Source organism: Oncorhynchus mykiss, chromosome 18 (genome assembly GCF_057628025.1).
Source record: "Oncorhynchus mykiss isolate SJ-2025 chromosome 18, ASM5762802v1, whole genome shotgun sequence".
Classification (NCBI taxonomy): domain Eukaryota; kingdom Metazoa; phylum Chordata; class Actinopteri; order Salmoniformes; family Salmonidae; genus Oncorhynchus; species Oncorhynchus mykiss.
This window is the reverse complement of record NC_143039.1, coordinates 62,442,899-62,470,285: the sequence shown is the minus strand read 5'-3', so window position 1 is coordinate 62,470,285 and position 27,387 is coordinate 62,442,899. Positions and strand designations below refer to the sequence as shown.

The window sequence follows — 27,387 nt, the reverse complement described above, 5'->3', positions numbered from 1 at the left end:
CTGTTTAACAAAAATATTGAGTGGAGGGGGAGCCAGGCCATTAAGGATCTTGAATACAAGACATGCGTCGGTGTATTGCACAAGATTTTCCCAACTCAAGAGCTCATGCTTTCTAAGAATGTGACAATGATGATGGCTATTGGGCTTCCTATCAAGCACTTTGAGATTTTATTGGTCACAAACACATGCTTAACAGATGTTAATGCGAGTGTAGCGAAATGCTTGTGCTTCTAGTTCCGACAGTGCAGTGATATCTAACACGTAATCTAACAATTCCACAACTACCGAATACACACAAATCTAAAGGGATGGAATAAGAACATGTACATACAGTTGAAGTCGGAAGTTTACATACACTTAGGTTGGAGTCATTAAAACTTGTTTTTCAACCACAAATTTATCGTTAACAAACTATAGTTTTGGCAAGTCGGTTAGGACATCTACCTTGTGCATGACAAGTCATTTTCCAACAATTGTTTACAGACAGATTATTTCACTTATAATTCACTGTATCACAATTCCAGTGGGTCAGAAGTTTACATACACTAAGTTGACTGTGCCTTTAAACAGCTTGGACAATTCCAAAAAATTATGTCATGGCTTCAGAAGCTTCTGATAGGCTAATTGACATCATTTGAGTCAATTGGAGGTGTACCTGTAGATGTATTTCAAGGCCTACCCTCAAACTCAGTGCCTCTTTGCTTGACATCATGGGAAAATCAAAACAAATTAGCCAAAATTCTTCAGCCTCCTGAGGTTGAAGAGGCATTTTAGCGCCATCTTCACCACACTGTCGATGTGGGTGGACCATTTCAGTTTGTCCGTGATATGTACGCAGAGGAACTTAAAACTTTCCACCTTCTCCACTACTGCTCCCTCTGCTGTTTCCTGAAGTCCACGATCATCTCCTTTGTTTTGTTGATGTTGAGTGAGAGATTGTTTTCCTGACACCACACTCCGAATGCCCTCACCTCCTCCCTGTAGGCTGTCTCGTCGTCGTTAGTAATCAAGCCCACTACTGTTGTGTCGTCTGCAAACTTTATGATTGAATTGGAGGTGTGCATGGCCACGCAGTCATGGGTGAACAGGGAGTACAGGAGGGGGTCGAGAACACACCCTTGTGGGGCCCCAGTGTTGAGGATTAGCGAAGTGTAGATGTTGTTTCCTACATTCACCATCTGGTGGCGGCCCATCAGAAAGTCCAGGATCCAATTGCACAGGGTAGGGTCGAGACCCAGTGCCTCAAGCTTAATGATGAGCTTGGAGGGTACTATGGTGTTGAATGCTGAGCTGTAATCAATGAACAGCATTCTTACATAGGTATTCCTCTTGTCCAGATGGGATAGGGCAGTGTGATAGCAATTGCATCGTCTGTGGACCTGTTGGGGCGGTATGCAAACTGAAGTGGGTCTAGGGTGGCAGGTAAGGTGGAGGTGATATGATCCTTGACTAGTCTCTCAAAGCACTTCATGATGACAGAAGTGAGTGCTCCGGGGCAATAGTCATGTTGTTCAGTTATCTTTTCCTTCTTGGGTACAGGAACAATTGTTGCCATCTTGAAGCATGTGGGGACAGCAGATGGGGATAGGGAGCGATTGAATATGTTTGTAAACACACCAGCCAGCTGGTCTGCGCATGCTCTGAGAACACGGCTAGGGATGCCGTCTGGGCCAGCAGCCTTGCGAGGGTTAACACTTTTAATCGTCTTACTCACGTCGGCCATGGAGAAGGGTTGGGGGGGAACCGCAGTCCTTGGTAGTGGGCCGCGTCGGTGGCACTGTATTATCCTCAAAGCGGGCAAAGAAGTTGTTTTGTTTTTCTGGAAGCAAGACATTGGTGTCTATGACATGGCTGGTTTTCTTTTTCTAGTCCGTAATTGTCTGTAGACCCTGCCACATATGTCTCATGTCTGAGCCGTTGAATTGCGACTAATTTGTCCCTATACCGACATTTCACTTGTTTGATTACCTTGCAGAGGGAATAACACCTACACTGTTTATATTCACCCATATTCCCAGTCATCTTTCCATAGTTAAAATGTGGTGGTTCGCGCTTTCAGTTTTGCGCGAATGCCGCCATCTATCCACGGTTTGTGGTTAGGGTACGTTTAATAGTAACAGTGGGTACAACATCTACAATGCACTTCTTTAGAAACTCACTCACAGAGTCAGTGTATAAATCCATGTTATTCTCTGAGGCTGCCCGGGAACATTTCCCAGTCCGTGTGATCAAAACAATCTTGAAGCGTGGATTCCAATTGGGTCGGACCAGTCTTGAATGGTTCCAGACACGGGTACATCCTGTTTGAGTTTCTGCCTATAGGACGGTATGAGCAAAATGGAGACGTGGTCAGATTTGCTGAAGCAAGGGCAGGGGAGGGTCTTGTATGCATCACGGAAGTTAGAGTAGCAGTGGTCCAATGTATTGCCCGCGCAAGTGCTGCAATTAATATGCTGATGGAATTTAGGTAGCCTTGTTCTCAAATTTGCTTTGTTAAAATCCCCAGCTACAATAAATGCATCCTCAGGATATATGGTTTCCAGTTTACATAGAGTCCAGTGAAGTTTATTGAGGGCCATCTGGGGTATCTGCTTGAGGGGGTATATACACAGCTGTGACAATAACTCTTGGGAGATAATATGGTCGTCATTTGATTGTAAGGAATTATAGAGCAGGTGAACAGAAGGACTTGAGTTCCTATAGGTTGTTATGATTACACCATGAGTCGTTAATCATGGAGTATACAGTCCCGCCCTTCTTCTTCCCAGAAAGATGTTTATTTCTGTTGGCGCGACGCATGAAGAACCCGGTGGCTGTACCAACTCCGACAACATATCCTGAGAGAGCCAAGTTTCCGAAAAAACAGAGTATGTTACAATCCCTGATGTATCTCTGGAAGGCAACCCTTGCCCTAATTTCTTTCACCTTGTTGTCTAGAGACTGGACATTGGTGAGTAATATACTCTGAAGCGGTGGGTGGTGTGCACGCCTTCGAAGTTTGACCAGGAGGCCGCTCCGTCTACCTCTTCTGCGACATTGTTTTGGGTCACCCTCTTGGATTAGATCCAATGGTGGTCCGAACAAAGGATCAGCTTCGGGAAAGTCGTATTCCTGGTCGTAATGTTGGTAAGTTGACGTCGCTCTTATAGTCAATAGTTCTTCCCGGCTGTATGTAATAACACTTACGATTTTCTGGGCTAACAATGTAAGAAATAATACATACAAAAACGAAATAGTGCATAGATGCGGCCTAAGGCCTAAGGACTCGAAGCGAGGCGACCATCTCAGTCAGTGCCATCTTGCTGCACACTACCATTTAACACTACCATTCAATACCCCTATTCGACACTACCATGATACTGCATGGGGGTCCTCTGTAGCTCAGATGGTGGAGCATGGCACTTTGCAACGCCAGGATAGTGGGTTCAATACCCAAGACAACCCATACGTAAAACGTATGCACGCATGACTAAGTTACTTTGGATAAAAGCGTCAGCTAAATGGCATATAAACTGAACTATTCATTCTCCAGACCACACAGAGTAGGGCTAACAGTCTATAAATAATTTTGGTTTAATTTATTATCTATTTTCTGTGGTAATAAGACTAAGGAAGTTCTTAACGTGACAAAAGACCCATCTAAAGATTAAGGTAACTTATCACCATACTGCTGGCCCAAAACAAGTGTGTCACCCACCCACCCACCCCAGGAAATGAAAGACAGGGTGACTGTGAAAACACACTGTGTTGGGCTGTAGGACTGTTGGACTGTAGGGCTGGGCACAAAATGAGGAAACAACACATTCTGTGGGCTCGACTACACACCCTAAGATGGACAAACACTGTGCAATAGCAGCCGAGGCAAGCATGAGCGCACACACACAGCTGGCAAGCGAGGGGTGACCTTTATCCACGAGAGTATCTTTAATCTTCAGCGAGGGGTGATCTTTATCCACGAGAGTATCTTTAATCTTCGGTAGGTTTTTGTCCTCTTAGATTTAAAGAGGAACTCACTAAGTGGATTTAACCCACAAACAAACAAACACCCAACAATGGCTACCCAGACTATTTGCACCCACCTATTTTACGCTGTTGCTAGTCTCTGTTTATTAAGTACATATTATTTTAAACACCTTGACTAACCGGTGCCCCCGCACATCGACTCTGTACCGCTAGCCCCTGTATATTGCCTCGCTATTGTTATTTTACTGCTGCTGTTTAATTATTTGTTACTTTTATTTTTTTACCCATCTACTTATTTTTAATAAAACTGCATTTTTGTTTAAGGGCTTGTAAGTAAGCATTTCACTGTATGGTCTACACCTGTTGTATTCTTCGCATGTGACAAATATAATTTGATTTGAGTTGATCATCAGGAAAGAAGGGACATCTTTAGTCTCAAAACATCCAAACATCATCAGGAAAGAGGGGACCCAGAGGATGTCTGTAGCCCCAAAACATCCCAACCAAAATATTATTATTATAATATAATAAATAATTATTATAATGTCCATGCACACACATCTACCGCATCTAAATGATGGCCGGCATTCATGCCCTGCTAAGAAAGGAGAGTCTCTAAGACTAAATGAAATCCTCTTACGATATGGCTCATCTGGGCTGTAATGGATTTACCCTTCCGCTCTACATTACACCAGGGACTAGCAGAGGAGAGATTATACTACACAGACCTAAAGCTCGGCCACATCAAACACATGTAGTACTCGCTGAGGGGAGGGGAGGGCCGATCAAAGAACAGGAGGATAGGCCCAGATTCCATCAAACACATGTAGTACTCTCTGAGGGGAGGGCCGATCAAAGAACAGGAGGATAGGCCCGGATCCCATCAAACACATGTAGTACTCTCTGAGGGGAGGGCCGATCAAAGAACAGGAGGATAGGCCCGGATCCCATCAAACACATGTAGTCCCGGATCACATCAAACACATGTAGTACTCTCTGAGGGGAGGGCCGATCAAAGAACAGGAGGATAGGCCCGGATCCCATCAAACACATGTAGTCCCGGATCACATCAAACACATGTAGTACTCTCTGTGGGGAGGGCCGATCAAACAGGAGGATAGGCCCGGATCCCATCAAACACATGTAGTACTCTCTGAGGGGAGGGCCGATCAAAGAACAGGAGGATAGGCCCGGATCCCATCAAACACATGTAGTCCCGGATCACATCAAACACATGTAGTACTCTCTGAGGGGAGGGGAGGGCCGATCAAAGAACAGGAGGATAGGCCCAGATCCCATCAAACACATGTAGTACTCTCTGTGGGGAGGGCCGATCAAACAGGAGGATAGGCCCAGATCCCATCAAACACATGTAGTACTCTCTGAGGGGAGGGGAGGGCCGATCAAAGAACAGGAGGATAGGCCCGGATCCCATCAAACACATGTAGTACTCTCTGAGGGGAGGGGAGGGCCGATCAAAGAACAGGATAGGCCCGGATCCCATCAAACACATGTAGTACTCTCTGAGGGGAGGGCCGATCAAAGAACAGGAGGATAGGCCCGGATCCCATCAAACACATGTAGTACTCTCTGAGGGGAGGACCGATCAAAGAACAGGAGGATAGGCCCGGATCCCATCAAACACATGTAGTCCCGGATCACATCAAACACATGTAGTACTCTCTGAGGGGAGGGCCGATCAAAGAACAGGAGGATAGGCCCGGATCCCATCAAACACATGTAGTACTCTCTGAGGGGAGGACCGATCAAAGAACAGGAGGATAGGCCCGGATCCCATCAAACACATGTAGTACTCTCTGAGGGGAGGACCGATCAAAGAACAGGAGGATAGGCCCGGATCCCATCAAACACATGTAGTACTCTGTGAGGGGAGGGCCGATCAAAGAACAGGAGGATAGGCCCGGATCCCATCAAACACATGTAGTACTCTCTGAGGGGAGGGCCGATCAAAGAACAGGAGGATAGGCCCGGATCCCATCAAACACATGTAGTCCCGGATCACATCAAACACATGTAGTACTCTCTGAGGGGAGGGCCGATCAAAGAACAGGAGGATAGGCCCGGATCCCATCAAACACATGTAGTACTCTCTGAGGGGAGGGCCGATCAAAGAACAGGAGGATAGGCCCGGATCCCATCAAACACATGTAGTACTCTCTGAGGGGAGGGCCGATCAAAGAACAGGAGGATAGGCCCGGATCCAATCAAACACATGTAGTACTCTCTGAGGGGAGGGGAGGGCCGATCAAAGAACAGGAGGATAGGCCCGGATCCCATCAAACAGACAACAGGACAATCAGGACTAGGTTTCTACTGCTGTTCAGTATCGAAGAGAACAGAATTGCACCTAGATAATGTATAAAATACACTGAGTGTAAAAAACATTTAAAAAACTAAACATCCATGACATAGACTGACCAGGTGAATCCAGGTGAAAGCTATGATCCCTTAATGATGTCACTTAAATCCACTTCAAAGCAGTGTAGATGAAGGGGAGGAGACAGGGTAAAGAAAGATGTTTAAGCCTTGAAACAATTTAGAAATGGATTGTGTATGTGTGCCATTCAAAGGGTGAATGGGTAAGAGAAAAGATGTAAGTGCCTTTAAAACGGGGAATGGTAGTAGGTGCCAGGCACACCGGTTTGAGTGTGTCAAGAACTGCAATGGTGCTGGGTGTTTCACGCTCAACAGTTTCCCGTGCGTATCAAGAATGGTCCACCACCCAAAGGGCATCCAGCCAACTTGACACAGCTGTGGGAAGCGTTGAATTCAATATGGGCCAGCATCCCTGTGGAACATTTTGACACTTTGTAGAGTCCATGCCTCAACGAATTGAGTCTGTTCTGAGGGCAAAAGGGAGTGCAACTACATTTTAGGATGGTGTTCCTAATGTTTTGTACACTCAGCGTACATATACACTACCGTTCAAAAGTTTGGGGTCACTTAGAAATGTCCTTGTTTTTAAAAGAAAAACGCTTTTTTTGTCCACTAAAATAACATCAAATTGATCAGAAATACAGTGCAGACATTGTTGATGTTGTAAATGACTATTATAGCTGGAAACTGCTGAATAGAGTTTGGAATAGAGTATCTGGAGCATCAGCATTTGTGGGTTCGATTACAGGCTCAAATTGGCCAAAAACAAAGTACTTTCATCTGAAACTCGTCAGTCTATTCTTGATCCGAGAAATGAAGGCTATTCCATGTGAGAAATTGCCAAGAAACTGAAGATCTCGTAAAACGCTGTGTACTACTCCCTTCACAGAACAGTGCAAACTGGCTCTAACCAGAACAGAAAGAGGAGTGGGAGGCCCTGGTGCACAACTGAGCAAGAGGACAAGTACTTTAGAGTGTCTAGTTTGATAAACAGATGCCTCACAAGTCCTCAACTGGCAGCTTCATTAAATAGTACCTGCAAAACACCAGTCTCAACATCAACAGTGAAGAGGCGATTCCGAGATGCAGGCCTTCTAGGCAGAGTTGCAAAGAAAAAGCCATATCTCAGACTGGCCAATAAAAATTAAAAATGAAGAAGGGCAAAAGAAGACACTGGACAGAGGAACTCTTCCTAGAAGGCCAGCAAAAATAGAAAAGTGAGGTGTAACTTTGCATTGGGACTTTTGGTGTGTATACTAATGCAAATCCATATGTTACATCTGGGTACGTTTATGCTACCTACCCTTTAATTAATACGCCATGGGAGTAACGCCCCTTCACACACATGTCCCTAAAAGGGAATAGGAGGCATCTGGCATAGGAGTTCCAGCTTTCTGGCCTTCAATCTCTTGCCCTCATCTCACTAATGAGGGCTGGGCAGCACCGGTAGGCACAGGCACACAACACAGACACTAATCTAAGCAGGGCAACATCACAGGGCTGATTCATGCCACCTGCTTCCCTATTACACTTCTCATCTGCAGACAAGGCAGGCAACACTTTGGACTGCCTGATGTGTTGAAGAAAGGAAACAGGGATGGGTGTGCGTCATTTACAGCTTCTCATCTGTGAAAGGCAATGGGTTAGTAGCCACTTGCAGATGGCACCCTGAGGGGTGGCCATTCTGTCTCCAGCTGGGTTGGTCTTAATCCGAGCACAATTACACACAACACACAGTGACACAGACATACACAGTGACAAACATGCAGTGACACACACACACACCGACAAACGCATTCACACAGGGAAACAAACACACATACACAGTGACACACACTTCAAAAGAACCATGTTTATCTATTTATAGTCCTCTTTTCAGGCTCTATTCATTTCCTTTCTTCAAAAGGACAAGATAAAGAGTTGACTGCCCCCACCCTTTCCCTCATCCCCCACCCTTTCCCTCATCAACACCTGTCACAATCCCCACTTCCTGTTTGGCCCTGCCCTACTTCCTTCCTGTCAACAGCCACTGTGGGTGATGTGCTTACGCTGTTATATGTGTGTGTGCATGTAACCCTGGCACTGCGGTGTGTGTCGCAAACCTCTCTGTTGCACAGTTACTGGCGACACCAGGGCCGGGTTCAATTCTAAAAGGAAGTCAATTCAAATTACAATTCAATAATGAAAAAGAGTGCATTCATTTTCAAATACTTCTCATACTGATAAGTAGAAGATATATATATATATATATATATATATATATATATATATATATATATATATATATATATATATATATATATATATATATAAACTCAGCAAAAAAAGATGCCACCAGCTGTATTAAGTACTGCAGTGCATCTCCTCCTCATGAACTGCACCAGATTTGCCAGTTCTTGCTGTGAGATGTTACCCCACTCTTCCACCAAGCACCTGCAAGTTCCCGGACATTTCTGGGGGGGGAATGGCCCTAGCCCTCACCCTCCGATCCAACAGGTCCCAGACGTGCTCAATGGGACTGAGATCCGGGCAATCTCAGATCGATTGTCTGGGGCCAAGTTAACCTCTCCTTTCATGTAAGAAAGCCATCACCATCATGCTTTTAGGGAAAGAGGATAATTTTGTACATGTATTAAACTGTGAATTTGACCAATTCCATTCCTCTTGCTTTGGGGGTCCGGGGTCCTCCCCAGGATAATGTTCATGAAAATGACTGAGAAGGACATTCTACTCCAAAATGTACAACAATAACAGATAACTTTGACCCCTGGTGTTGACACACTGATAATGATTCTGCTGTTTGAATGTTAAAATTCCTGTTAAAATGTATAGTACAATAGAGTTTGAGGAACATTAACGCTTGAAACACCAGGGCACCACAAAGCAGGGTTTGATTTGAACTACTCTTCTCCCTGTGGTGATGAGGCAGGATGTAGATTTAATTCCCTGACATCATCAGCGTTTCAGAGGATAGTTAGTCAGTCTGGTGATTCTCCTGGCTGAGTTCTTTATTCAGATTGATCTCATTAGATAGATATCTGCTGATGTCTGGGCTGGCTCTATGTTGGTGTGTGTGTCAGCAGTCCGCCACCCAGAGATAGGCATCAGCTGGCTTCCCACTTTAGAACACTCATGCTCCCAAATTGTCCCTTGTCCAATTTACAATACCATGCTGCCGACTTACAACATTAGCATTGGCCAAAACTGTATGAGAAATGTTTGTGTTGTTCTTATTCAGAAAACCCCCGTATTTCTCAAGAACTCCAAATGGACGTCATTCATCACTAGTAATGAGAATGTGCGTAGGCCTACATGTGCTGTTCACAGAGTACCAAATTAGTATTGAATGGAGGAGAAAGACTGTTTTGAGTGTGAAGAGAGATGAGGAGACACATTGTCAACAACAAACACCACGCACGCACACACACGCCGGAAGCACCATTATTATCCCCAACCCTTCCCTCACCCCTCAGACTAGAAACGGGACCAGTCGATTGATCTCTGTCCTGTCCCCCGAGGCCCCTAGACTCTCCACAGGGTGCCAACACAGAACACACACGCTCTAACTCGTTTTAGACTCCTCCCCGCCCTCACCCAAATAGCCCTCATTAGTGTCTCACAGCACCATAGCTCCCTCCCTCAATCCCTCCTATACTCTCCCGCTATCCCCCTCTCCTCTCTCTCCCAGTCAGCCACAAGGGGCTTGTCAAATGCTCCAGAGCAGGTCTTCCCAAACTGGGGTACGCGCAATGCCGTCGGGGGAACGCTAAATAAAAATTAGATTCACATTTTTTTAAATAAAAAAAACTATGTTTTTTCTTTTTTTATTCACATCTTCAGTAGCCTTGTTTCACTGCCAAAAATAAAATTAAACCATCTAGTGTTCAGCGAAATAACAACACATTGTCAAATACAGGTAGCCTAGTCAATTAATTAACATCCAATCTGTTAATCTCTCGCAGGAATTCCACTAACGGTCCATATGTAGCGAAACGTAGCTATGTGAGAGTGGATTCTCGGCCCTCACTAGCATGAAAACTAAATACAGGCACAGACTCTGTGTGGAAAAAGACAGAGACTCTCTCCAATACAACCCAACATTGCAGAGCTATGTGCATCCTTTCAAGCACACCCTTCTCATTAACCAACATGTTTCAAGCAGACCACCATAGTTAATGTGCCCAAGAACACAAAGGCAACCTGCCTAAATAACTAAAGACCCATAGCACTCACGTCCATAGCCATGAAGTGCTTTGAAATTTTGGTAATGGCTCACATCAACACCATTATCCCAGAAACCCTAGACCCATTCCAATTTGAATACCGCCCAAACAGATCCACAGATGATGCAATCTCTATTGCACTCCACACTGCCCTTTCCCACCTGGACAAAAGGGACACACACATGTGAGAATGCTATTCATTGACTACAGCTCAGCGTTCAACACCATAGTACCCTCAAAGCTCATCACTAAGCTAAGGATCCTGGGACAAAACACCTCCCTCTGCAACTGGATCCTGGACTTCCAGACGGGCCGCCCCCAGGTAGTGAGGGTAGGTAGCAACACATCTGCCACACTGATCCTCAACACTGGAGCTCCCCAGGGGTGCGTGCTCAGTCCCCTCCTGTACTCCCTGTTCACCCACGGCTGTATAGCCAGGCATGACTCCAACACCATCATTAAGTTTGCAGTGGTAGTTTGCAGTGGTTAAGTTTGCAGCCTGATCACCGACGAGACAGCCTACAAGGAGGAAGTCAGAGACCTGGCCGGGTGGTGCCAGAATAACAACCTTTCTCTCAACGTAACCAAGACTAAGGTGATTATTGTGGACTACAGGAAAAGGAGGACCGAGCACACCCCCATTCTCATCGACGGGGCTGTAGTGGAGCAGGTTGAGAGCTTCAAGTTCCTCAGTGTCCACATCAACAACAAACTAGAATGGTCCAAACAAACCAAGACAGTCGTGAAGAGGGCACGACAAAGCCTATTCCCCCTCAGGAAACTAAAAAGATTTGGCATGGGTCCTGAGATCCTCAAAAGGTTCTACAGCTGCAACATTGAGAGCATCACTGCCTGGTACGGCAATTGTTCGGCCTCTGACCGCAAGGCACTACAGAGGGTAGTAAATACGGCCCAGTACATCACTAGGGCTAAGCTGCCTGCCATCCAGGACCTCTACACTAGGCGGTGTCAGAGGAAGGCCCAAAAAATTGTCAAAGACCCCAGCCACCCCAGTCATAGACTGTTCTCTCTACTACCGCATGGCAAGCGGTACCGGAGTGCCAAGTCTAGCACAAAAAGGCTTCTCAACAGTTTTTACCCCCAATCCATAAGACTCCTGAACAGGTAATCAAATGGCTACCTGGACTATTTGTATTGTGTGCCCCCCCTCCCCCAACCCCTCTTTTTACGCTACTGCTACTCTCTGTTCATCATATATGCATAGTCACTTTAACCATATCTACATGTACATACTACCTCAATCAGCCTGACTAACCGGTGTCTGTATGTAGCCTCGCTACTTTTATAGCCTCACTACTGTATATAGCCTGTCTTTTTACTGTTGTTTTATTTCTTTACTTAACTATTGTTCACCTAATACCTTTTTTGCACTATTGTTTAGAGCATGGAAGTAAGCATTTCACTGTAAGGTCTACTACACCTGTTGTATTCAGCGCACGTGACAAATAAACGTTGATTTGAGTTATTCACAACTTTTGATGAACGAATATGGTTTTATATGTAAGATGGCTAAGTAATGAGCAAAAATATTTATTATTATTATTTGTGCCCTGGTCCTATAAGAGCTCTTTGTCACTTTCCACGAGCCGGGTTGTGACAAAAACTCACACTCATTCTTATGTTTAATAAGTGTGGCAGGCTACAATGATGGCAAAAAAACAACATTGGAGAGCGCGCTGACCCTGGTGCTAGAGGGGGTACGCAGCTGGAGATTGAATGTTTGAAGGGGTACGGGACTATAAAAAGTTTGGAAACCACTGCTCCAGAGGATTGCTTCGACCTAGATTCAACACCCACCGCCCCGGATGCTAACAATGCTAAGTAGGTGCCAACACTAACAATGCTAGCTGTGAGGAATAACAAATCAAGTGGGAAACGGTAGCGCTCAGTGCTAACAATGCTAGGTGTAACAACGCTAGCTGTGAGGGATAACAAAACAGAGCAGGTAATGATAGAGCACAACACTAATGCATCACACAGGCAGCACACATCTGTTGAAAGGCCAAAGGAACATTTCATCAACTTAAGTAATGAAAGAAGAGATACTGTAGTTTTTTTTGAAAGGTTGGAAATACACAAAGTTCAAAAACTTGTTGGCGCATGTGTAGTGGGGTCTGTGTGAATATGTTCAAATGTTTTATGTCACAATGATTGGCTCTTCAGAAGCCTCAAATCCAACATCTCCATGTTTCTATGGTTATCTTCGGCACAGGTGCTGGTTTTGGTTTGTGTGTTGTTATTGACTAGTATTCATTCTGCTATATTCCACTGCAGCTTTGACACATACACAGCAGGGCTACCGGAGAGGAACCTTAGAGGAGACATGGCAGGGATGCCACCCAATCTGTCAACAACAGGGACATGGCAGGGTAGAATGCCACCCAATCTGGCAACCGCAGAAGGGAGTATAACCAGGGGGACTTTGAGGTGTCAAGTCGATTAATATTAACAGGACATATGTGTGTGTGTGTGTGTGTGTGTTCAAGGCCATGGCTCTCAGCAAATACATTTGAGACGTCAGAGGTCAAGGGGTCAAGCCAGAGTCACACAACACAGACAATCTGACTCAGAGTGTATTGAGAGATAAAAAGAGGCACAAGATGGAGGGAACGTTGGAACATAACTAACGAAATTACAATTAACGAAAATGTAAGCATAATCCAGTATAAACTAATGTATTTAATTTATTACTCAAGCATGTTTTAAGTATAAAACTAACAATGACTCAATAATCCATGCTTTCTGGGAATGCTCCAAAGTCCAAAAGCTACGGGCAGAGTTAGTAAGTTGGTGTCAGAAGTATTACAGTGTCAATTTACTTTTATTCCGTCTGTCTGCATATTTCAAGACATGGCATATGGGGGTGCAGTGAGATACCCGATGGGCTGGATGATCATTTTATCGTCAATCATCTTGAAAGAATGTATACTTAAAAACGGTCAAATCAACCAATCCTCCACTGTTAACACAATGGAAAGGTCAAAGCTTTATTATGTAAATGTCTAAGCAACGGACAGAATGAAAATGGTGCCGTTTTAGGTCATGTGGCGGAGAGTGATGCGGGCGCTGGAGACGGGGAAGTGAGCAGGTGGGTCTGGACAGGGGTGATGTTGTGGATGTTTGTATGCTTCTGCGTAGAGAAAAGTGTATGGCTCAGCTATGATTGAAGGATCCATAGCAACACTCAAAAACTGCTGTTGCTAGTGCGTGGGAAGGCTGGTTGAGGTGTTACGTTGTTAACGACACCAGTGTGTGTTGGCGTGTGGGGGTGGCACAAGGGGCAAAGAGAGACGAGGAGAAGGAGTGGAGGGGAGAGGGAGAGAGCAGAGTTTAAACCCTCTCTAAAGCACTTCATGTTCTCTTCATTTTTGCTCCGGGTTTTCAGAAGCACAGACCCAGTTTGAAGCCCCACAGATTGGGCTACAGCAGAATCTATCCAAAGCAGTACAGTAACACAATATGCTCTGCTATTATGTAAATACCTACCTTGCTCATATGAAACTCCAACCGCCTCATATACCTCTCGATGGTTTTGATTTGCTGCAGACAGAAATAGAACAAGCTAGAGTTACATTGTGCTGTTGACAAGAGAAGATAGTGTCAGTAAAATGGTGCATCCACGCCTTTAAGCTGTGACAGCAGTTAAAACAGAGGCTAACATGTTAGATGATCAAACATGTCACACTTTCAGCCGAGAGCAGACTCATTTATGGTAATCTAATCCCCCTCTCTCTTTTCCTGGCAGAAACATGATTCACACACACAGACACACATCAAAGATCCATCCTCACTCAGGCAGACTGGTTAGGCCTGGTGCCTTCCACACAACTCACTCACCTTGTCAAGATCGTACAGAACTCCCTGGGGGAAAACACACACAGTAGATAGTGTTACTGCTGCACAGCATATGGAGGAGCAGCTCACAACTATGCCATTAATGCAAAGCAGACTGCAGTTGTCTGACAACAAAAGGAATGAATAATTTGAAAAACGCTTCCTCCCATTGAGAGAAGCTGTCTTTGGTTAGAGGAGCAGCAATGTGTTTGCTGTCTGACTAGCGTCGTAGCTACTAGCTACAGAACTAGATGTGTTTGCTGTCTGACTAGCGTCGTAGCTACTAGCTACAGAACTAGATGTGTTTGCTGTCTGACTAGCGTCGTAGCTACTAGCTACAGAACTAGATGTGTTTGCTGTCTGACTAGCGTCGTAGCTACTAGCTACAGAACTAGATGTGTTTGCTGTCTGACTAGCGTCGTAGCTACTAGCTACAGAACTAGATGTGGTTGCTGTCTGACTAGCGTCGTAGCTACTAGCTACAGAACTAGATGTGTTTGCTGTCTGACTAGCGTCGTAGCTACTAGCTACAGAACTAGATGTGTTTGCTGTCTGACTAGCGTCGTAGCTACTAGCTACAGAACTAGATGTGTTTGCTGTCTGACTAGCGTCGTAGCTACTAGCTACAGAACTAGATGTGTTTGCTGTCTGACTAGCGTCGTAGCTACTAGCTACAGAACTAGATGTGTTTGCTGTCTGACTAGCGTCGTAGCTACTAGCTACAGAACTAGATGTGTTTGCTGTCTGACTAGCGTCGTAGCTACTAGCTACAGAACTAGATGAAAGGGAGCTTAAGCGCTCATTAGCACATGTGAGATGTCATGGGGAAGAAATAACATCATTAACAAATTGATTATCAGGCCAATTAGAATGAGGAGCCGTGTAGCTAGCTGCATTAGCAGTGTTACTCAACCCAGTCCACTGGGACCATCAGCCGTTTCACATATTTGATCTAACCCCAACACTTTAACACACTTGATTCAAATAGTCAAGGGCTTGATGATTAGTAGACTAGTTCAATCAGGTGTGCTAGTGTTGGGATAGAGCCAATAAGTGAAATGACAGGTTGGTCCCTGAGAACTGGGTTGAGAAGCACTACACTACAACAAGGGTATAGGGTGTAGGGTCTTGGTGTTGATTTAGGACTGAGCCTACACTACAGTCAGTGGTAGTGGTGATGATGATGAGCTCACATCCTGTCTCACCAGTCTGGAGTTCCTCTTCATGTCCTTCATCAGAGAGGTGAGTTTATCAAGCTCAGTCTGGTATACCTCCAGATACTCACTGAGGGAGAGAGAGGACGGGAGAGAGAGGGAAGAGGAGAGGGAAGGTGGGATGGAGAAAGAGGGGGAAAGGGAGAAGAGGGAAGGAGAGGGGTGGAAGGAGGGGGAGAGGTAGGAAGAAGAGAGGAGTGGAGAGAGGGGAAGAAGAAAGTTGTAGGGAGGGATAGAGGGGGGAGAGAAAGGTCACAGCTTACAATAAAGCTCTCACATATCACCAGGTTATCATATGTCTGTGTGTGTGCATGTCTGTACTCACTCCAGGCCTTGTTTGAGGGCCCCGTACACCTCCTCCACCCTCTTGGGCTGGGGCTCTCTGGAGCCACTGCTGGCCTTGTGCCCTGACAGGTGGGGCTTCTTGGGCTTGGATGTGGGCTTCTTCTGCACCGCAGAGTTCCCCATGAAGGAGTTACACCTGGACACACACAGAATTTCATGGTTTTCTTTGGGTCCTCAACAGAAATGGTCACAAAGGTGGTCTTTCTGAGGTCAAGGCAGCAATTGTGACTCCTCAGTCCACAATACATAAGAGTTATGTACTGTAGTTTCTTCTTCATTAAACAGCTCAGAACACACACACCTCACACACCAGAGACAATTTCATCACCTAGTGACAGTCCCCAAGGTAACCCTGCCCCAGTATAGTAGGCGGAGGGATATAAACTGTACTGGGGTCAGGGGCTAGTTCAAGGCAACCCACCCTAGTATAGTATGCAGAGGGATATGAACTGTACTGGGGTCAGGGGCTAGTTCAAGGCAACCCCGGCCCAGTATAATAGGCGGAGGGATATGAACTGTACTGGGGTCAGGGGCTAGTTCAAGGCAACCCCAACCCAGTATAATAGGCGGAGGGATATGAACTGTACTGGGGTCAGGGGCTAGTTCAAGGCAACCCCCGGCCCAGTATAATAGGCGGAGGGATATGAACTGTACTGGGGTCAGGGGCTAGCCGAAGCAGTCCCAGTGCTGGAGTGCACTAACTGCTCTGGTGGCGATGTGTGACATGCACATTAGAAATGCTCTTTACAATATTTCCAACCCTAGAGTGATGGAAAGTGGTCTTCTGGTTTTAATTAACTAGTGTATATAGTGTAGATATTATAGACTCGCATCACTACACTGACAAATATCCACTTCCTTGTATAGAGCAGAATTATGGGGACACAGTGACAGCAGATTTCACTTCTTGCTCGACAAGTCAGAACATGCCACGTACTGCTACCTGCCTGGAACTCAGAGCTGCCACAAATCTAGGCCAGCGTGCAGAATGAGTTGCCATGGTGTCACGCTAGCTAGCTTTATGCTACGTTCAGCCTAGCAGCAGTGCTTTAATAGGCAGACATATTATCAGAAGGAGATAACCACACGTGACAGTCGTCTGTCAGTCGCTTAACGCTCATTCAACTGATTAATGTATAGCAATTACTACATTCCCAGTCAGAGGAGGGTAAGTCCGTTAAGAACAAATTGTCAGTCGCTTAACGCTCATTCAACTACATCTTTACTACATTCCCAGTCAGAGGAGGGTAAGTCAGTTAAGAACAAATTCTTATTTTTAATGACGACCTAGGAACAGTAGGTTAACTGCCTTTTTCAGGGGCAGAACAACAGATTTGTACCTTGTCAGCTCGGGGGTTTGAACTTGCAACCTTTCGGTTACTAGTCCAACGATCTAACCACTAGGCTACGCTACTTCACTGCTTCACTGAAGAACACTGAGGTCTCAGAGTTAAAGTCTATCCACAGTACTTGAGAAGACTCTTGAGACCATAGGCTTACTGGTAAAATGCACATGAGAGGGTACTTCAGGGGTACTCCGGGCAGAGCAAAATTCTGTTGGTGGTACAGTAAGCAAAAAAGTAGGAAACACTGCTTTAGAGTAGGATGAAGTTGTGCTTAGGCAATGATCTACGGTCAGTCTTGCATTTATCCCACTAACAGCTAGGGCTGGAATATTAATATTAATTCATTAATATTAATATGAATTAATTAATATTAATCCTAGATCTGTGCCTAGAAAGCCTTCAGGCTAACTTCCACCTCTCTATTCCCTTACCGCGAGCGTCTTTCCTGTAGCGTGCTGAAGCCGGCGAAGGACTGGCTCCGGATGATCCCATTGGGTCCCCCGGGGGAGTGGGTTCCAGCCGCCATGATCTCTGGGACGCGGGACGACACTCCTGGAGACAGGCAGGGAGGAAAAGAGAGCGAGATTGAGTTATATGAGCTACAGTAGTGAGCTACAGGAAACTATAGCAGATAGATATACATGAGCAACACGGGTAAACTGGGATGACAGAGAGAGAGAGCTATTAGGAAATAGTATGATATTAAACTATACAGTGACAGGATAAGAGAGGGAGACCTGTATGGGCTACACAGTATGCAGGAAACTGTAATAAGCTTAGTATGTTGCAACTCTACAGTGACGGGATGAGAGACAGAAGACTTGTCGATACCGGCTCTGAATGTTGTTAGTCTGCATCTAAGCTTGAAGTCATCATCTATTTACTACACTGCAGATGGTAAATCACTCAACCCTGTGTAGTGTGTTGAGAAAATTGGAAAGGGAAAGGTGGATACCTAGTCAGTTGTGCAACTGAATGCATTCAACTGAAATGTGTCTTCCGCATTTAACACAGCCCCTCTGAATCAGAAAGGTGCGGGGGGGCTGCCTTAATCGACATCAGTATTGTACTATATAATATGTCCTTGATCGGTAAGAAGTATATTTTCATTGTGCTCCCGACTCCTCCAAGAGTGGCTACTTACACCGAGTATACCAAACATTAAGAACAGCTTCCTAATATTGAGTAGCTTTCACCTGGATTCACCTGGTCAGTCTGTCATGGAAAGAGCAGGTGTTCTTAATGTTTTGTACACTCAGTGTATTTTCAGTGTCGTTCTTCCTTGCTCGCACATTGTAGGAACCAGGGATAGGCTGGGATTCTACTAGACAATACTGCTGATGTACTCTTGATTCCTTAAAAAAATATCTAGGCTATTTCTATATTTAGCTAACCTGAGCTGTCAGAGACTTGTAACAGTCGAGAAGACCATTTGATAGAGACATTAAAATGAGCTTCCTAGAAACAGAAACACAGGAGAGAAGAGTGGACACACATAGCACACAGACAATTAGTGATGGGGAGAAAAATAGATACTTTACATATCATGATATTATTGTCCTACATAGTATAGGCTACCAGCTAAACTCATATTATGAGATATGAGAATAATGTCAAGTGATTTTTACAGTAAAAGGTTGTAAACCTAACCGTCACTAGGGTAGGCTTTCCCTGGGTGAGTTGCGGCACCTTGCCACTCGTGACTCCCTCCAGTCAATGGAAGCGTATAGGGGAGCCTTCAACCTGCAGGCCCCAGCAACATGACACCGTGCCTGGTTCTCAGCACAGAGAGACGTGACAGTGACAAAGCCCAGGGCCGAGGGATAGGGCCACACAAAGGCCCTGCACCATGCCGTGCACGGGCCCGGGGAAAGACTAGATATTGTTTTGCTGTGGAGGGACAATAGGACAGGTCTGATATGGCCTCAGCTATTTATAGAGCCCACTTCAACACCACTCACTCACTGTGAAGCTGGGTCCTATTAAAAAAGAATGCTGATCTAGGATCAGGTCCCCCTTGTCTATATAATCGTATTCATTATGATCAAAAAGGAAAAACGTATCCTAGATCAGCATTCCTACACTGAGACGCTTTGTGAACACAGGCACTGATGTGCATCAGACTAGAACACTGGTACACAGGTCAATTAGGTCTATCTGCAAAAGAGGCTGGGTATGACCACTCAAATATTCAAAGAAACTATTGTGATCTTATAATTCTATCTGGTTGGTATCGATGGCACTTTTTTTTTTAGATAATTTGATGTCTTACAAGAACACAAACTGTTTGACCAGAGACTAACCCACTGTAGACAACCCAAGGAGAAGATGTTGAAACAAGGAAAAACACAGTTTATCTATTTGAAGGTACAAATGAGGGTCTAAAGTGAGAATCGATAGGAGCTGGAGCTAGAGATTATGGAGTGAATCTTTACATTTCCCTTTAGTCCTCCATTTCCACAAAACAGTGGAAAATGGCAAAAAACTCATCATCACATAATTTGCTGGCTTGATGGTAAATAGCGTGCCCTTCACTGTGGCTCACTCTGCTTTCTGAAAGCCTTGCTCTTAGAGAGACAACAGCTCAGAGGACGCTGGGAGAATTGACAAAACCTTCATCATGTTTAGAGTTCTGACTGAGCTTTTCAAAAGCCTTGTAGAAGTCATGCTTTTGAACACACTTGAAAAGTCTAGAAATTCCTGCTGAGATTGGCGGAGACTCAGGCCGGAACAAAAATGAAAAGATTGGTTTCAGCTTCAATTTGTTGGATCTTCTCGACATTGGAATCACTTCCTTTGATACCACTTCCATCCAACTCCACATCTTGCCAAATGGCAAAGTCAAGAATGAGACAACAGAGCCTCCGGCCAACTCAAGAGGCGGGAATATACAGCGTGGTAAGCATGTTAGGGTACTCTAGGGACTGCCAACATTGAGAACTGGAGGGCAGAACTGTCAGAAGTATCTTATCAAGCCAAACACTTCTATAACTCGGTCATAACATCCTGAATACATTAACTAATCTATTCTACAGAGGCTCTATTCTCTATTTTCCATCTACAGGTTTAAAACTAATGTGGAGAGAGAAACTAGAGAGAAATACACCACCACCCACTGACTAAATCAACTAGCATGTTTTCAGTTCAGTTTTAACATCAACCTGGAGAGAGAATCTGGAATGAACGGTATGCCAGTCATCCATCCACATTCATGTCAAGGCACGTCTTTCACATCCAGTAAACATCACTACTTGCCTCAAAAACAAACTACAGTCGTGGCCAAAAGTTTTGAGAATGACACAAATATTAATTTTCGCAGTCTGCTGCCTCAGTGTCTTTAGATATTTTTTGTCAGATGTTACGATAGAATACTGAAATATAATTACAAGCATTTCATAAGTGTCAAAGGCTTTTATTGATAATTACATGAAGTTGATGCAGAGTCAATATTTGCAGTGTTGACCCTTCTTTTTCAAGACCTCTGCAATCCGCCCTGGCATGCTGTCAATTAACTTCTGGGCCACATCCTGACTGATGGCAGCCCATTTTTGCATAATCAATGCTTGGAGTTTGTCAGAATTTGTGGGGTTTTGTTTGTCCACCCGCCTCTTGAGGATTGACCACACGTTCTCAATGGGATTAAGGTCTGGGGAGTTTCCTGGCCATGGACCCAAAATATCGATGTTTTGTTCCCTTGGGCCACTTAGTTATCACTTTTGCCTTATGGCAAGGTGCTCCATCATGCTGGAAAAGGCATTGTTCATCACCAAACTGTTCCTGGATGGTTGGGAGAAGTTGCTCTCAGAGGAGGTGTTGGTACCATTCTTTATTCATGGCTGTGTTCTTAGGCAAAATTCTGAGTGAGCCCACTCCCTTGGCTGAGAAGCAACCCCACACACTAAGGGTCTCAGGATGCTTTACTGTTGACATGACACAGGACTGATGGTAGCGCTCACCTTGTCCTCTCCGGACAAGCTTTTTTCCGGATGCCCCAAACAATCCGAAAGGGAATCATCAGAGAAAACGACTTTAACCCCAGTCCTCAGCAGTCCAATCCCTGTACCTTTTGCAGAATATCAGTCTGTCCCTGATGTTTTTCCTGGAGAGAAGTGGCTTCTTTGCTGCCCTTCCTGACACCAGGCCATCCTCCAAAAGTCTTTGCCTCACTGTGCGTGCAGATGCACTCACACCTGCCTGCTGCCATTCCTGAGCAAGCGCTGTACTGGTGGTGCCCCGCAGCTCAATCAACTTTAGGAGACGGTCCTGGCGCTTGCTGGACTTTCTTGGGTGCCCTGAAGACTTCTTCGCAACAATTGAACCGCTCTCTTTGAAGTTCTTGATGATCCGATAAATGGTTGATTTAGGTGCAACCTTACTGGCAGCAATATCCTTGCTTGTGAAGCCCTTTCATCACACATCCATGTGTGGGGTTGCTTCTCAGCCAAGGGAGTGGGCTGACAAACTCCAAGCATTGATTATGCAAGAATGGGCTGCCATCAGTCAGAATGTGGCGCAGAAGTTAATTGACAGCATGCCAGGGCTGATTGCAGAGGTCTTGAAAAAGGAGGGTCAACACTGCAAATATTGACTCTTTGCATCAACTTCATGCAATTGTCAATAAAAGCCTTTGACACTTATGAAATGCTTGTAATTATACTTCAGTATTCCATAGTAACATCTGACAAAAATATTTAAGACACTGAAGAAGCAAACTTCGTGGGAATTAATATTTGTGTCATTCTCAAAACTTTTGGCCACGGCTATACACAACAAACTATGAGTTTCAGGTCAGTCGAAATGTAGACTAATCAAAAAACATCCCCTCACAGCAGGAAGATAAAAATCCATTAGCTCAACCAGTGAGTCAACCCCCTCTCTCTCTCACAGCCCAATGTCACCCCTCTGTCCGATCTTCCCTCCAATAGAGAGCCTTTCATACAACACAACACCGCGCTTCCTGAATCCTGATGCATTCTGGGACAGAGGCAGGGTGTCCCGGTTCAATGAGGCTGCCAGTCAGTCAGTCAGGCTATTGAAGGCTTCGCAGTCACGCAACCCTGCATTCTCCATGAGGAGGGGGACGTCAATGGGGTACAGGGGGGACGTCAAGGGGGGACAGGGGCCTCTCAGGCGGCACAAGCCTGATCAGTATGCTAACCAACAGCCTGGCATAAATCCCAAGAGGACCATGCAACGGGAGGAGGTGCAGCAATAGGCTGATGCAATGAGTCAAGGAGGGCAACACTGAGGGGCGTGAGCGAGGAGAGGGAAGAGGGAACGGAGGTTGCTGGGGAAATTGTTAATTATCTTCCAGCAAGGTCTGTGTTTGATTAATCAACCCTCCAGATCGAGGTGGATGGGTTATGGAGGTGTGTGTGTGTGTGTGTGTGTGTTAGGAGACCTGAGCATAGAGGGTTAGGGGTGAGGGTGCTGGAACAGGGTGGGAGATCCTCCAGCAGGACCAGGTGGGCCCAGGGCTGAGAAACACAGGCCAGGGTAATCGTCCAACAGCACCCGTGGGCCCAGGGCTGAGAACCACAGGTCAGGGTAACCGTCCAAAAGCACCCGTGGGCCCAGGGCTGAGAACCACAGGCCAGGGTAATCGTCCAACAGCACCCGTGGGCCCAGGCCTGAGAACCACAGGTTCTAACAGACAAAAACAGACTCACTCGTTCACACAGTCCTCTTTCGTTTGAAGTCTAAACACAGCTCTCTCCTGAACAAATGAGTCCTCTTCACTCGGCCTCGCACAAAACGCACACACACAGTCATTAAAGCAGCCCCTCTTCCTCCCTTTGTCTCCCTTCCACAACCCATTAGGTAGGACTACAATCCTCCTGACTGCCAACGAGGCCAATCAGGGACACTGAAGCTCTGTTTTGACCCTAAGTAATGTCCATTACCAGGCTCTCCCCAGCCAGTAAGCAAGCCACTATGACCTCAGCCATCTTCCATGGTCACCCAGCCAACCAGGGTGCATTAGCTCACAGTGGATGTGAACCACATACAGACGGGTGGTGACCAAAGTCTCTCCCATGGAACAGCCCTGTAGGAAATGGCTAGTCAGGACGTTTCAGGGATTATTATATGGACGGGAAAAAGTGTTTTAATTCGCTGGCTTCCTGTGTCCTATTGACAGGTTGACCAATAAATGGGGCCCAAACTCCCATCCTATCCAATGTCCTAAAAAAGTATTTATTTGCCGGTAGTATGCAAATATTTGGAAGGACACAAACATGCACACAAACACCTCTTCAGCATACACCACTTGGCAGTCTCTAAATAAAACCTTTGAGAAATGGAACCATGTACATCCAGTACCTGAACGTTTCAGAAGTGTTCTATTAATAGCTGGCTGCTATCTTTATCACCACAACATCAGAAAGTATCCGACACAGGGACAGACAGAGGATGGGAGAGCATGTAAATCCAAGGCTCTCACAGTGAAAAGGCACAATGGCGGTTTACTTTACAGCAGCTCAGCGAGGTAAAGATATTTAAGTGCATTTTAGGTTTAGAGTAACAATTAGGGTTAGGGTAAGGGGTTGGTGGTTATGTTTAGGGTTACAGATCAAGGCTATGGTAAGGGTAAGGTTTAGGGAAATAGGATTTTAAATGGAAATTAGTTTTAGGTCCCCATGAGGATAGAAAAACAGAATGTGTGTGTGTGTGTACTGCTAGGTGCTGAAGAGACAATTATTTACTTCCTTTAGAACGCATTAGAGTGCCTAATACAGTTTCTAAGTGGTGGAGGAAGGGAGGGAGGGAGGGAAGAAAGCCCTGTGAAATTTCAATAACATGCTGAGCTGTTACAAATGAAACACTGCTTTTAAATGGGTCCATAAAAAAGGTTAGTGTCATTACTTTCAGCTTACTTCCCATTTTAGTGTATTGACCGTCTGAAACCCTCTAGCTAAAATTATGAGCATGAAAGAAAGTTTACGGTCTGTATTTGTGTTCAGATAATGATGACTGCTTTCAGACTAACATTTTATTAGCCTTTACTTTTTCCCCAGAGGGCCAACACAGTACCAGTGTTTAAAAGCATAACGCCCAAATAAGTTCATGTTATTCCACCAAAAGTACATTTCCTCCAGCATATGTAGGTTCAAAGACCTTTATGGCAGGGCATACAGCATATGTAGGTTCAAAGACCTTTATGACAGGGCATACAGCATATGTAGGCTCAAAGACCTTTATGGCAGGGCATACAGCATATGTGGTTCAAAGACCTTTATGGCAGGGCATACAGCATATGTAGGTTCAAAGACCTTTATGGCAGGGCATACAGCATATGAGGCTCAAAGACCTTTATGGCAGGGCATACAGCATATGTAGGTGTAAAGACCTTTATGACAGGGCATACAGGCTGAAGTAGTAAATAAAGTGACAGACCTACTATAACACAACTGACTGGTATCTACCAGAGACAATAAAAACAGAGACAATATGGGTCAGCTGTCATAGTTCAATCGCTAAACTGCCCCAGCGAAACAACAAACTGTCATTTTCAACATGAGTAATTAGGAAAAAGCCAACCCCCTACCCCAATACTTACGATCACACACAAACACATACAAAACAAGGAAACAGAGAGTGACTGTGGTGATTCAGCACACACCATGTAATGTGGCATACACACCATGTTATGTGAATAGTAGTGATTCACAATTAGACCCAAGCAAATCACGAGAAAACAAAAATGAATAATTGACCAAAAAACAGAGCAAACGGAAATGTTATTTATCCCTAAACAGAGAGTACACAGTGGCAGAAAACCTGCCCACTGTGACTGACCAAAGTCTCTGACTCTGACCCAAAACCCAAAATTAAGGAAAGCTCTTGACTATGTACAGACTGTGAATATAGCCTTGCTATTGAGAGAGGTCACCGTAGGCAGACCTGGCTCTCAAGTGAAGACAGGCTATGTGCACAAAATTAGGTGGAAACTAATGAAACTGAGCTGCACTTCCTAACCTCCTGCCAAATGTTTGACCTTATTAGAGACATATTTTCCTCAGATTACACAGACCCACAAAGAATTTGAAAACTAATCCAATTTTGATCAACTTCCACATGTATTAGGTGAAATACCACAGTGTGCCATTACAGCAGCAATGTTTGTGACCTGTTGCCACATAAAAAGGGCAACCAGTGAAGAACAAACATTTTAAATAAACCCATATTTATGTTTATTTATTTTCCCTTTTGTACTTTAACTTCGCACGTCGTTATAACACTGTAGATAGCCATAATGACATTTGAAATGTCTCTGTTCCTTTGAAACTTTTGTGATTGTAATGTTTACTGTTCCTTTTGTATTTCACTTTGTTTATTACCAATTTCACTTGCTTTGGCGATGTAAACATATGTTTCCCATGTCAATAAAGCCCTTTGAATTGATTCAGCACACACACCATGTCATGTGACAGTGGTAATTCAGCACACACACCATGTCATGTGACAGTGGTAATTCAGCACACACATCATGTCATGTGACAGTGGTAATTCAGCACACACACCATGTCATGTGACAGTGGTATTCAGCACATGCATCATGTCATGTGGCAGTGGTAATTCAGCACACACACCATGTCATGTGACAGTGGTAATTCAGCACACACACCATGTCATGTGACAGTGGTAATTCAGCACACACACCATGTCATGTGACAGTGGTAATTCAGCACACGCACCATGTCATGTGACAGTGGTAATTCAGCACACGCATCATGTCATGTGACAGTGGTAATTCAGCACACACACCATGTCATGTGACGGTGGTAATTCAGCACACACACCATGTCATGTGACGGTGGTAATTCAGCACACACACCATGTCATGTGACAGTGGTAATTCAGCACACACATCATGTCATATCAATAGCGCACCAACAGAAGGTCAAAACAATCAGTGTTAGGGGGTATGTGTAATAATTGCGTGCTGCTTATGTATGTGGTATGTATGGGATATGAATGTATTGAGAAGTCCTTATATAGGTAACCTTGATGTATAGTATTGCTGCAGAGAGTTCACCCATGCACAGCTTCAAATGACACAGCATACTGATTTCTCTTCGAAGTGGTTAGTTACATCATGTCATGTGGATATTCTGATCTAACGCAGAGACCACTATGTCATTTGGTATGACAAGCCAAACTTTTACCAATATTGAGTGAATGCCTGTGGCCTAGACTGTGAGTGAAGAGTTATACAATAGGGCAGGATGGATGGTAACTAACAGGAGTCAGCTGAGAATCAATTTAATAACATTATTCAATTGATTCATTTCAGATGCCTGTCCAAGGCCCTTCTACCCTGATTGCTCAGTTTGGCCGGGCGGCCAGCTCTGAATTTTTTTTTGTGGAATTTCACATCTAAGGGAAGAGTAAACGGAATGTTGTTATTTAGGTGTGGGAATGCCACAGGGTGTGTGTTAGGCCAGCAGCAACCAAAATCTGTGCAGTTGAACATGGATCACAAGCAAACATCACATGTGAGAGAGAGAGAGAAAGCGAAAACAGAACCAGGTTAAGGAGGTCAGAGGTCAAACTAACTAAACAACACAACCAACCTAGAGGATTACAGGATCCAGGCTGCATCCTAACTGGCCATGATCGGGAGTCCCATAGGGCGGAGCACAATTGGCCCAGCGTCATCCGAGTTTGGCCAGGGTTGGCCGTCATTGTAAATAAGAATTTGTTCTTAACTGACTTGCCTAGTTAAAAAAAAAAGGTTAAATAAAAAATGTAAAAATACTGTTTATAGAGACACACACACAGATTTGGATAACCCTGGCCGTGTCTTAATACCCATACTAGCATCCTAAATAGAAGGCCGTTTGTGTATGTCAAAAACGTACGTTTTACAGTATGTGACATTTTGAAAATTCTGTATGATTTAAATGCCCAGATGTCATACTACTTATGTCGGGCTTCTCATGCAGTATGGATGAATTGTAAACTTTCGGGAATTTCACACCCACAATACATACAAACAGAATAAAAGGAGGGCTTTGAGATTTGAATGTTCTCTGAAACAAA

The 27,387-nt window shown here is 44.8% G+C and overlaps 1 protein-coding gene across 12 annotated transcripts in view; it reads right to left on the bottom strand.

Moving 5' to 3' along the window:
- The window catches only part of LOC110496551 (rho family-interacting cell polarization regulator 2), a 78,969-nt gene that overhangs the window by 21,283 nt on the left and 30,299 nt on the right, over positions 1-27,387 (bottom strand). For 6 of the 12 annotated variants that reach the window (XM_036953294.2, XM_036953298.2, XM_036953296.2 and 3 more), the window contains exons 2-6: positions 17,775-17,895; positions 15,978-16,133; positions 15,632-15,722; positions 14,442-14,465; positions 14,091-14,144 (exon numbers count right to left, since the gene is read on the bottom strand). In XM_036953294.2, the coding sequence (XP_036809189.2) occupies positions 14,091-14,144; positions 14,442-14,465; positions 15,632-15,722; positions 15,978-16,133; positions 17,775-17,895 (446 nt within the window). The remainder of the gene's footprint in view (positions 1-14,090; positions 14,145-14,441; positions 14,466-15,631; positions 15,723-15,977; positions 16,134-17,774; positions 17,896-27,387) is intronic. The other 6 variants (XM_036953299.2, XM_036953295.2, XM_090209070.1 and 3 more) reach the window with 1 other exon arrangement.